The 13,393-nt window shown below is 41.4% G+C and overlaps 1 protein-coding gene across 1 annotated transcript in view; it reads right to left on the bottom strand.

The window, feature by feature from the left end:
- Positions 1-13,393, bottom strand: part of Nrx-1 (neurexin 1) — a 371,741-nt gene that overhangs the window by 210,175 nt on the left and 148,173 nt on the right. The window contains 1 exon segment of the mRNA XM_078182335.1: positions 4,111-4,258. Within this exon segment, the coding sequence (XP_078038461.1) occupies positions 4,111-4,258 (148 nt within the window).

Here is a 13,393-nt window from a genome sequence, read left to right on the forward strand (position 1 = left end):
TGATAATAAGATATAATAAGCATCGTTTAGTTATTTTGTAGACTATAGTTTTCTAATTAGAATAAAAATGTATGACAATAGTTCCCGTTCCACGACAATTAAATGGCGCGCTATTATTAATTCGCGATATATCTTCGTTGATTTAATGCAGTCCTGGACCGAACGTAACGAGAATTGATGTAATTAGTAATTGGGCGTACTGCGCGGCGGTTAATTATTGGAAATCATTGTGCTCGGCGACTTCACTTTTACCGCGGCCGACGTTATCAATTATTAACTCGAATTGATCGCGTGGTTGGATCTTCGTCGGAGGAGAATGCACTCGGCCAAGTGAGTTTCGAGCGTAAATTCAAATTTGATTCAACCTTGATGAAACTGTGGAGAAATTTGCCAGTCAAAAGTATAACTGAATTATTTTTAAAAAAATTACTAGGTTTAAATAAAATTGTTAGGAGATTAAACATTTTGGAGTATTTTAGTGTGCTTGCAATTCATTTGGACAATTTTTATTTCGTTTAAAAATCCGCCGTCTACTAAAACATAATTATACGTGGTAAACAAATTTATATAAATTAATTTGCAAGTGTAATAAATTTATAAACCATTATGGGAAATAAAAATTCTGGCTATTAATTGCAAGGAGCAGAAACGAAAGAGATTTTTATAGATATAAAAATTTGTTGGAGTTTCCATTTTAATTTTACTATTTTACTATTCCATTTATTTATTTTTCCCACAAAACCATAAAATCCCCAGGCAACGATTTCGCATTTTTACGAACGACGCGGCGAAGGAGGCCGCACACTTTTGACGCGGCGTATCCGGCACCGGATAAACCGCGAGGATTACACGGAAGATAAATGATGGCCGGTTTCGCGCTATTATCGTAGAACGCCGAGAAGCGGGGAATTTGCATCGGGCACGGAATTTCATGACTGACTGACACCGAAATGAACTGTCACCCCGGGTACGGTGAAACGTGAGTTTCTCGGATGCGAGAAACCCGTTTTGCCTGCCGGTGACGTTCGATTTCTCAGAGTTCGAAGTCAGTTTGTAATTTCTGTGTATGCGGGACGACGAACGAAAAATTCAGATGTATCTTCGGTTCCCGCGCTGTCACGATCGACCAATTTCGATCGGCTCCACCCGTAAAAGTTCCGCGACGCTTCGGCCTGTCGTGCTTCTCGCGTCCCTTGAATATTCCGTAAAAATCGTCCCCCGAAAATTTCACCGGATTCGAAATATTTTATTCAATCGAATCGAGACGATTTTTACGTAAAATTAGAAATACGTGACGGATTGAGGAAGTATTAAATATATATTTAGGGGAGTATACTCGCGATAGTATTTAAAGTGATTTTACAGCAATTAAATATTGCTTTTCGAATGGAATATTTTAATTATATACCTGCACGCGTATTGTCTCTGTTTAAGTTATTTTCAGAATCGATTATTTCGTATAAAATATGGTAGACAATATTTCTGACCACCTTCGAGACAATAACAAAGTAACAGAATAAAATAAATAAATATAACATAAATAATGTATAGAAATATATAGAATAAAATAAATAAATTCAGAACAGAAAGAGAAACGTCTTAAAATACAAATGGACACGTAAATAAAATTTAAAAAGCGAAATAAATGCACCACGTGTCCTTAGGAGCAATATATAAATTAAAAGACAAGTATACTATGCAAATTTATCTTAAAAACTGTGAAAATAAAATCTGTATGAATTCTATGATTTCTATGAATTTCCTGACCAATGGAGGAACAGCAAACGATAAGAATTCCAAAGCGAATCGAATGCATTATGATCGATCGCGGGAGCTCTATTTCGGCGAACGCGGGGATGGGGGAAGGGGTTGCAAGGCGGCGATGGAGGACGGGCATTAGCACGCGTAGCCGGTGAGAGTGCATCCTGAGCCTCGGAGTTTTATCTCGCATAGTAAATCGCAATTAAAGTAAATCTCGGCGGCTGCTTATCCAGGGAGAAACATGGAATTTCGCTCAGAGCCGCTCGCCGCTCGCCGCCACGGCCTTTTAAATCTCTGCCCCCGGGGCGCGTGATCTCGCATTCTTCGGGGATCCGTCCCGAAGAAAAAGTGTCGAAATGATCCACGGGTTCGTATAATTGAACCGGCGGGAGCACCTCGGGGAGGCACGGCCGAATATTGAATTAGGATCTCCTGGCCCCGCGTCGTTCCGCGGACGCTAGACGATCGCGGATTTCGATTCAGTCGAAAAACTCCGCCGTAATTTATTCATACGTTGCGTTAAAAAAGTGTTCCGAATTTTTCAAATAAAGGCACAGTGTTTAATCGATTAGAAAAAAATTGTTACGTGGTGAAAATTTAGTTGTTTAGGAGAATTTGGTTATTTGAGTGAATTCAGTAATTTTGAAGAATTTAATTATTTGGGAGAATTTAATTATTTGGGAGAATTTAATTATTTGGGAGAATTTAGTTATTTAGAAGAATTTCATTATTTATCACAATTCAGTAATTCGTCAAAATTTAAATATTCACGAGAATCTCGTTGCTTAACAGAATTTAGTAATTCATACGAATTTAGTTATTCATCGGGAATTTAATTATGTACCGCAATTTAGCTATTTATCAACATCTCGTTATTCATCGCGATTTAACTATTTATCGAAATTTACGTGTTCCTCAACATTTAATGGCTAATTAAAATTTACTTATTCATCGAAATGTAATTATACATCGGAATGTAATTATTTGTCGCAATGCAATTATTAATCGCAATTTAGCAGTTTATCAAAATTTAATTATTAATTTCAAACGTAGGGCAATTCTGTCCCTTTACAGTCGATGCAAAAATGTTACCAATATTTCTAAACATTATTATTTATAAATTCGCTGACATAACCACCGTTGCGTAACAATTAATTTTTTAAAAGAATGGTCCTTCAATTAGGGATGTTTCGAAGCGTTCCATCGTCCCGATTTACGAAACAGCTTTCATCCGTGTTCCCGTGGTGCCCCGCGTCATTACGTTCCACGGAAAACAGGGCATTCGAAAATTCGCGTCAACGATGATCGATATCGGTCCGAGGAAAAGTTTCAGGTGTCGCGAGATTAACGGATTAACAGCGCGGAAAGCGTGGTCGGTGGAAAAAGCTGATTGCGAAAGGAGGTCGTGTCCGTGTCGCGATTAATTGGATTGCGCATAGGACTCGTGAAATATTAGTAAAATATCGGACGCGCGGCGATCCGACGATAAATCATTCTTTTCGCTTGGCAACTCGATATACAGTATCATTAAAACCCGATCGGCCGTCGATACGGGGCCCGCTGGACGCGTTCGAGAGGTATTAAAACGCGGAGCCCCCGACGGCGTGGTTTTTCTGGCTCGGTTTTCCGGGCAAAGGGAAATCCGAGATACCGCCGGGGTATTGTCATAATTAGACCCGATATAGATTTTACGGCGCCTACCTCGTTTCAGCCGCTGCACGCGCATTGTGCACTTTTGACAAGCTCTATTCGAAGCCCAGCTTTGTTCCACGGGGGCTGCGCGATCATTCGAGTTTGGCCGCCGTAATTGAATCGCGGATTTTTCAGGCAAAATAAACGTTTCCCGTGATAACACTAAAATGTTCGATTCTAATCGTAACCCTTTATATAACCCTTTTATTTTCCATTAAAAATGAACTCCTTTCGGAGAAATCATTTTACGCTTTTAAATTATTTAATAAATATTTATCGCGAGTAAAAAGAACTCCACTAAAATCCTAACCCTTCTATTTCCCCAATATTCATCCAAGAACCGATCACTTTGATCCCTGTTCACCTTGCACAAAAATCCGAAATTTTTAATTAATCCTCTTCGATTCTCCCTTTTAATTAAAATCCTCTCCTTCCCTTGAACCTACGGCTTCGAAACCAGCAAACAGCGTTCAGCCAACAGAACTTCGTCCCGAGAGCAGAATATAAAAGCGACGACGTGCGTGGATCAAGATCGAAATTACAGTGGACACGGCGGATACACGTGCGCGTCGCCCCGTTGCGCAACGATCCAGCGAACAACGAGTCCGCGATGATATCTGGATCGTGAACAAAAAAAAAAGGAAAAAATCAACCCACCTTTTTCACAATAGGCGCCCTCATAATCGCCGGACCGGCACTCGCAGATGGGCCCGCTATCGGTGGAAATGCAGATTCCGCCGTGCTGGCAGGGATCACGGGTCTCGCAGGCGTCGGTTGCGTTCACTGTCATCATGTTGCGTAAACTCTGGAACAGATAATGGAAGGCAACGTTATCGCATCTGCGGATATATCAAAGCGCGCGCGGACCGCCGCGAAAAGCGATGAGAAATCGATATCGGTGCCCGTCGCGCGGAAGAATGATAGAAATATGCAGTGGGCGGCTCTCTATCGCCTGTTCGACCATGCGGGGGTTGGCGAATCGGTGGAAGGGTGAAAGGAATTCGGTGACTTTTAACGAGAAATTCGATTAGACGTGCGACAATGCAATTATTATGTTGGCGCGTGAGAAATGAATTTTTAAGTGTATATAAAATTGCATATCTTTCCTCAAAGCTGTTGATTAGTCAAAATATACTGTCTTAAGGAAAATCTGATCTTTAGAATCTATAAACTCTGATATATAAATAATCTTGGAATTAACTAAATTTAATAAAAATTATTTAAAATGTCAAACCACTCGCGAATAGTTGATTTATTTATTTCGAAGCATTTGAACAATCTGCTCACGTCGCAAATTTTCATCTCGATGGTATTATTAACAAACTCCGAGTCTTTATGAAAATGATTTTGTCCACGGATTAGAACACGATAACAACTCGTCATTGTTAAGGGGGGGTGTCGTATTGTGTAGTCACGTTGACGCGAACGCCCCTGTTTATTTTCACCGCGTCGCCTGGTTTCATTGAATTTTTCGTGCTACTGCAGATGCCACGGACGCACAACAAATCTGCAGTTCAATTACTGGAAAATAAAAAAAAAACGCCCCCGGTTCAATTACCATGGAAAAATAGAAATTCTCCGCATTGATTGTGAAAAGCAGAATCCACGTGGAAATTTAATCAAACATTCCGGCGAGGCTCTTTTCATATACGCGGCTGTCTAAAATTTCAACCGGTCGCGTTTTTTTTCATAAATGCGCGACGTCGGTGACGTGCAACGGAATTAACGCGTGACGTACGTATAAACGTGTATTACGCATGTGTAACAGGTAGATTATAGGATAAACTTTACTGTCTATAGATATTATAAACGATAGTTTTTTTTTATACAATATTTTATAATTAAATTAATTTCCTGAAAATGGTGGGTTCTTGAGGTGATTTAAAGCAACTTTTTCCTTTACGAAAATGTTCTACGAGCCTTCGTTTGCGAGATATTAAAGAAAAAACTCTGACCAATGAGAGCCGTGGTCGACACCGAGCTCTCCTCTCATTGGTCGGCGCTTTTCGTTAATAACTCGTAAACGAAGCCTCGTGGAGCATTTTCGCAAAGGAAAAAGTTGCTTGAAATCGCCCAAGGTATACCTATCAGAACTACCATAATTTTTGGACACTCTTTATTTTCTTACGAAAATTTTCTTATATTTTCTCTATAGAACTAGTCTGCGAAAAATTAGCGTACTGTTTTCAGCGATCAAAGACGTCCAGATTTCTCGTTCCAGCGCGACCTCCTGCAGGCACAGAAAAATCATCCGCAGCTGCACTTTCCAGGCAGATCACCGACGGACACGGATCGCTAAATCGTCCGCATACTAAATTCAGTTTTCGCAGACCCAGCCCGCCGAGCTTTGTGCAGCCGTTGCATTCTTCGTGCCGGCCATTTTCTCGCGGCTCTTGCGAAGAAATGCGATCCTTCAGAAGCTAGATTTCTTTTTTTTTTGAGGCAGAACAAGGCCTACCTTTCCGTTCACTTATAGTTGGAGACTCGCTCCCCCCCGCGCACGGAAACAGAGTTTTTAACCGGTTCGTCTCGGGACAGGGTTTTCGCTGGCCGCACACGTATTGGGTCACCGGGTCAGCCCCGTGTCACTCGACTTCATTATTCCAGCGGAACCGCCCGATCTCTCTATCGCTGGCACCCGGCCATTTTGAGGAATTTACGGGCACACCGGCCACCCGCGGAATCCCATGATCGGACCGGATTAAAAATGCTTCGGGTCGCGGCTGTGCAGATTTCCGTGGCTCTCGTTTTTTCGCGATAATTATTTCGGCGAAATGTTCGATCTCTGGTATCGTTTTCAATGGAAAACCGGTGTCTGGCTGCGATTTATGTGTAGAGCGATCAATCGCTTATTTGTTCAGTCTAAAATGACAGTATATATAATATATATATTATATAAATTAAATAACAATTTGAAAATTGAAGCGACGCAGTTAAAAAGCGACGCAGTTTCTTTCGTCAGCGCTCCGCAGTGCGCAGCGTCGCGTCGCGTCGCGGTAAATAAGTTGCTCGCCAGATTTCGTCGTAGTTTATTAATTCAATTATACTTCCCGGACCGGCATTCCGTTACCGGATCACGTACAGCCACTTGTATCAGCTGACGGTGGCGGCGGCGGCGGCGGGGCCGCTCTCCGCGTGTTTCCACCGGGCGAATTGCGGATTCAGGCCGCGCTGGGTCCGAGTCGCGCGCGCGGCGAAAAACGATACCGGGACAGAGGCGAAATCAAATTTCACCGTGCGCTCTCAATGTTGTTGCAGGGCACTTAGTTGTAATCGGTCCGGGCAATTGAGTTTTTATCGCTTGTCTCCCTCGGGCGCGAGCTCGCGCGCGCTCCGCGCTAAATCTTCTTAATTAAAGAATCGTTACGAAAGCGCAATTGCACCCCTGTTACACCGACCCGTTCGAATAATTTAATGCCTCTTTTAATCCGTCGCTTTCTTTTTCTCTCTCTCTCTCTCTCCGCTTGTTTTTAAACGCTGCTCTGTTTCCGCTTTAGCCGAGCGGAATTCACGAGCCACGAAACTTCGGCATAGATTATCGATCTTTTTTGGAAAATTCGAGCGAGAGCGATTCCACGCGAACTCGCGCTTTTTGGGAGATTTTTGTATCCTTTATATTGTTCTTTTTGCAGTTTTTTTGGTTTGGGATTTTTCAACTGGATTTTGCTAGTTTTACAGTAATTTTTTTGGAATTAGTTTGAGTGATTTCAGAATTTTTGGGCTCCACTTCTGCTTATCCCAATTTTATTCGTCCAAAGTTTGAAAATTCCAGCAGGTGTTAATAATTCAACGCGAGGTTGTTAACATTATAAATAAATATTTATTCGCACAGTTCATCTGATTTTATAGATTTCCTAGGCGGAACAGGCGTGCCGACGCTAATGAACGGAAACGGAAGAAACGCGTACGCGCGTCGCAGACGGAAGACGTGTGGACGAAATGTCACAGCTCCGTTCTAACGAGCACGCGAATTGCTCGAACGCAATCCACGACGCCTTCCTCTGAAGAGCCCCGCGCATTCCTCGAACGCAATCTACAACGCAAACATTAAACTCGCCCAGGGAGACAATTAATTCTTGCGTGATAACAAGTTGCAACAACACCCGCCCCTTGTAATTTGCTCGCGCAAATTGCCGGTCGCTTCTTCTCGAACTCGCCTCGTTCGCTCATTTACTGTATAATTTATACGCTCGCATTTTTTTTCGAATTTCTTGGACATACTTTCAATCGTTAAAATTGTCGATCTTTATGGTTGTTTGAGAGAAACGCAAATCGAAATGGCGTTTTTAAAGATGTAATTAATTTTTGGAAATGGAAGCTATGTTTTTTGGAGTATTTTCAATTTTTATGCTGATCAGTTTTTTGTTATTATTATTTATGGAGATTAGAAGCAGAAATAATATGCTCAGATGTACTTTTCTCAGTTTTTCTTTTTATTTATGGATATTAAAAATAAAAGTTACGTTCTTTGGATAATATTCTCAATTTTTACACTGCTCAGTTTCCTTTATTATTTATGAAAATTGAAAATTATATTCTTTGGCACGCTTACTAAATAATTATCCTATTGTACAATCCATCTCTGTGTTTAATCAGATAATCGTATTTTCCCTAAAATTCCTAAAACGCGAGAGCGTCGCGACAGCACTCGCCGCGATAAATTCGGAAATTCTATTCTCTCTGTTTCATAACTGAATTCCTGGTGGGGCAACGATATCGCGCGTATTAATCGTGTGATTTCAATGGATCGCGATTGGAATAGTGCCGAATAATACGTCGCGTGTCCCCCGGACAAAATTCGTCGCCCGGATGATCCTCTCGAGATCGGCTGGGGACAATGTTCGAAATGTCTTTTAATTGACAATGTTTCCACGTTATTCTGTATTTAATGCTCAGTATGATACAAGAGAAAAGAACAATATATGATATATAGGATGTATCAACCCTTTGGACTCGAAGCTATTTTATCCGTAAATTTAAATAAAATTTCTATTATAAATCTGAGATAAAATTCAATTTTCCAGTGCGCATTATACCTCATGTGTATATAAAATATCTATACAAAAAATATATACAATATATACAAAGGAGATTAACAATAAGTAACCCCATGGAAGTCCATAAATGGCATCGTAAATTTATATAATTTCGTGTCCAAGCAGAACTGAGCAATACTTTCGAAAGCCATATTATTAACAAATTCTAAAATCTATATTATTAACAAAGAACCCCGTTAAAGAACGAAGAGATGCGTTCCTTTAAGAAATACAACAAAATATTATTAATATAAAACTCACACATTTAGTTATAAATCCACGCCATACTCGAAGAACAACGCATACATATTTGTATATGTACGAAGAGAACACTGTACTGATGCGCACAGGGCAAGGTGACTTCCTCGGCCCAACAATTGTCCCCACTTCGCACCCCCCACCTGTTCCCTTTACTACCTGTATAAACCCGCCCCATAAGCGTACGCACTTACCCCGGTCTACCGGTATCGTTGTCCTTCCCCAACAGACGACACGGCTTGTTTTGTTTCGGGGTGGTTTTCTCCGGCGATTCGTGGGGAAAGAGAGAAACATTATCTGGTGACGCAGTATCGGGTTTCCCGGTGTCCCGCATTCGCGGCACGGCCGCGCGGAACAGTGCTATGCGGCGTAAGAAAGGAACCGTCAGAGGGTGAGGAGGAGGAAAGGGGTGGGCAGAGATGCTCCCGTATGCGGATACCCGGATTCTTCTCACGTCAGGACAATCAATAGCGACTGTTCCATAGAAATGTGTATTCACGTGCCGGCCGGGGGTGGTGTTCTAACGCGTGTAACGGCGCCGCGGTTCGATCGTACCCATCTTCCCCCCTTCCCTCCCCCTGCGTAGACACTGTGACGGATTCAAATAACGCGGTTCTTGTTTATTCATAGAGACCGAGGGAAACACCATCCTCGCGATTAGACTGCGAACTGCGTTCGCGATGCTAGCCGGGAAAATTTGTTAAACAAATATTTATCGCGATCTTTGTTTCGGTGGAAGAAAATTCCTTGGAAATTTTCTTGCAGATTTTATTCGAATATTCTTCTGCCAGGCGTATTCTTTTTGTCATTTTGTTATTTTGTTATTGCATCCCCGGTATAAGATTCTTAACGTAATAATATCATTATTATATTCACAGTATAATTATAACAAAAAAACTATAGCAATTTCGCAACTAACTAAAATAATTCTCCTTTCGATCAACTTTCCCTGCATCAATACACTATTTAACAATTTAATAATTTAACAATTTAATAATCCTTTTTACACTCGAGCATCGCGATATCGACTGTATAAATCACAAAACCAAGCATATAAAAATAAACTTCACTCCTACTCGAGCGTCTCCTCCGGCACGGAAAGTTGGTCGCAAAGTTGATTAAAAACGGAACCCCCCGCTCCCGCGGCGGCGTTGATACCACCACGGACGAAATTCTCGGAAAATTTCTATGAATAAGAAACTTTCGCGTGTCCAATCACGCTTCCGTTCGCAACGCCGCGGAATTTCAGAGAACAATCTTCGCAGCGTGTGACCGGAGAATCGGTTACGATTAATGATCCCGGGGGTGAAGCTTATCAGCGAAGGATAGAGACGGTAAGACTGTCTTGTTCGAAGAAGAGGCTACCCTCGTATCGATCGTCCTCGAAAAATTTATCATTCTGTCGCAATTATATGATAATTAAGCGTAAACGCCTCGCGACTTGTTTAGCCGGCGATTAATTTCACGAAGGGGGAAGTAGTATCCCCTATCAGCGTGAAAGTATGATTAATGCGTCGACAGTGGACTCGTTAGGAGCTGTACTGAAACTAGATACACATAGGCGTAGAGTCTGGCGAATTGCGCGGCGTGGTTGCCGACACGCGCGTGGCAAGCGTGAATGGCGTGTTCGATGATATGGGTGAGTTGGGCTTTTAGATGGTAGAGGGGTGGCGAGGTGGCGATAGAATATTTTAAACAAATTAAAGAATATTTTAAATAAATTAAAGAATATTTTAAAAATATTTTTAAAATATTTTAAAAATAGCATAGCCTAGCCTAGCATAGTATAGTATAGTATAGTAAAATCTAATACAATACAATATTAATACTGACAATAATATACAATACAACAATAAGAATAAATACAAGCCACTGCAGAAATCGGGAACAGACGAAATTCTGACTCCGAATTCTAAGGTTCGCGAGGAAGTTGTTTAATTAATCAGACAGCGAGATCCAAGTTTAATCACGCGGTCCGACGTATGGAATTTCTTCGACGATTAGAATGTTTCCGAAGGATGATCCCGAGCAGGTGTTGCGCGTATAATTATTAGTAAGCATGCGGAAGCTATGCAAGGAATTATCGTAACTTGATTACACACGAAGAAATTCCGATAGACAGAAAGTGCCTCAATTTTCCGAAGTATGCGCCGCATAGTTCCATTAAGTATGCAGCCGGCTGCAACGCGAGCGCATCCGTTTCGAAAATTCGAACGCATCAAACTATTTACCGCCGCACCGAATTGTAAATTTCATCCAATACTTCCGCGGAGCTCCGAGCGATAAGCCAAGTTAATTATCCATTGCGACAGGGAACATTGTTGCATAATTTTTCGTTGCTTTAATAAATAAATTATTCGGAAACACGAACTTTCAATTTATTGATATTTTCGAAGCCGGATTAGATGATTTTTAGGAATTTATTACGAAAGAACCATTTTCCACGGGGCTAAAAAAATTATTGGACTATATTCTAACACGATTTCTCAGTATAAACAAATTTTTTTTTAACACACCAAACTTGCAAAAATATCTGTAAAAAATTATTGTTTCCATTTTGAACAATCCTGTACAGAGATACACGTTTCATAAATAGGGTACTCTTCTGCGCGCTGTAGAATAAACATTATTAAACGCAGCGAGCTACAAAAATTCATGTGTAACAACAAATCTTTCTCAAATGCATTGCACAAACTCGCATGTCTCTATATAATTTGGTTCCTCCGTAAAAAATTCCCAAAGACGCCACTTTCTTCAACCCCTATTTCCAACCCCTCCGTTCCACCGCTCGTATTACGATTCCCACAAAACCCATGGCGTTTCCACGGGGAAACACGGATAGACCTAAGGTGTCCGCACCACGGACGCGTTAATTTCTCTCGCAGGCATCCACGAATATTTCACCGAGCGGCGTAGCTCGTCGTCGGCGCGCGTCGTACGCGCTCAGCTTCCGAGCCACTCCAATTGCGCGTCGCCACGGTTGAAGCACTATTAAGCACGGCCGAAATGACCGTGACTCGTTAAAATGATTTGTTGGCCGCGCCGCACCCCGGGTAAACTACCGTTCGCGACGGGGAAAAAAAGTTAAATGCATTGTTAACGAATTTCCAGTGATTCCGCGATTTCGAAGGACACCGTGGTCGATTTTCAAAGTGCGACGATTCTCGAGCGCGTTAATTGCGGCTTAATTCTCCAGTGATTAGTAAGGTCCGACCTAAAGAACGCTATTATACAGGGTGTCCTATAAATTTAATTAAAGTAGGAAATATCTCGGAAAAGCTAGAAATTAGAAAAGAATTTATTAAGATAAATTCACACGGTTCCAGGATAATTACTCTTTTTTATTGGTGATTTATCTGCGTTAAGAAGTTCAACTTGTTTTTTTTTCTAAATGCCTACATATATATTATTTATTGAATATTTATTTATTAGAGGTTATCTGCTGTTAAAAACTGTTACGCGCCATTTAATAGATAATTAATATCTTCATTATTAAATTAGAAATTTCTATTATATCTTTAAATTAATTTAAGCTTGAAATATTACAAAGCGTTCATTATAACCTGTATTTATTAATGTTAATTAATAATGTTAATTTTTGTATTTATTAAACTATATACCGTAGAATATATTACATAAAATATAGAAAAAATAAGATACCGAAAATGTAGCACGTACACTACAAAAATAATCTCGGAACACGACAGAACAATTACGGCAGCGCCCCGGAGTCATCAATTCGAGTGGAAAGGGTTAAAACGCTCTCACGAACGTCCGCAGATTCCCGGCCGTTTGTTTCGCGCCCGTGCAAGAATCCCGATGTTCACGGGGCTGGGTTTTACCGTCGGGTGCTTCAGCCGGGTACGATGTTAAGGGAAAAGAATAACGGAGGGCGACGAGAGCCGTGGTAGTAGAAGAAGAAGGGCGAAGAGAGAGAGAAAGAGAGAGAGAGAGAGAGAGAAAAAAAGGAAAAATAAACGAACCCGTGAAACGCGACATCAAGCTCATTCTCCGTTTGAAGAAGGTAGACCCATTAAACGTATAGTCCTTCACCCTGAAATCCCGACGCAGTTGTTTCGTGTCAGTACGCTCGACGGTTCACAGAGAGCTTCCGTCGTTCCTCCAGTCCAAACGCGGCGCTCGTCGTCGACGCGGTTGTCGTCGTCGTCGTCGTTCGAGCCCTCGGTCGCAGCGGAGCCAAGTCAAGCACGAAGGTTAAACAGCGGAGGGAAATCGCGAATAATTTCATCCGCCCGCTGTTCCGTGTCTGTCTACCCTTGTTCCAAGACGATACGCCGCGGCGATTCGACGGGGATCTCTGAATTCCCCCTGTCTGAGCCCGTTGAAAACGAAACGCGAGCGGAAACGTTCGAAATACGATACAACCTCGAATTAACCCATTTGCGTCGTCGCTCTATTTCAGTTCAAATCAATTTCAGTTCAAATCAAATTCAGTTACAAATCAAATTCAGTTACAAATCTAAATTAATTAACAAAAGTATAAATACTACAGAGACCAGAAAATTAGTTATAATTTTGATATCGAAACAAACCCTACAAGTTTAATTAAAGTTTCTCCCGAACCGAAATTCGAGCACGGTCGAGTACACCGTAACAGGTCCCGCCGTGAACAAGTAAAACGCGCA

Source organism: Augochlora pura, chromosome 1 (assembly GCF_028453695.1).
Source record: "Augochlora pura isolate Apur16 chromosome 1, APUR_v2.2.1, whole genome shotgun sequence".
In the NCBI taxonomy this organism is placed as follows: domain Eukaryota; kingdom Metazoa; phylum Arthropoda; class Insecta; order Hymenoptera; family Halictidae; genus Augochlora; species Augochlora pura.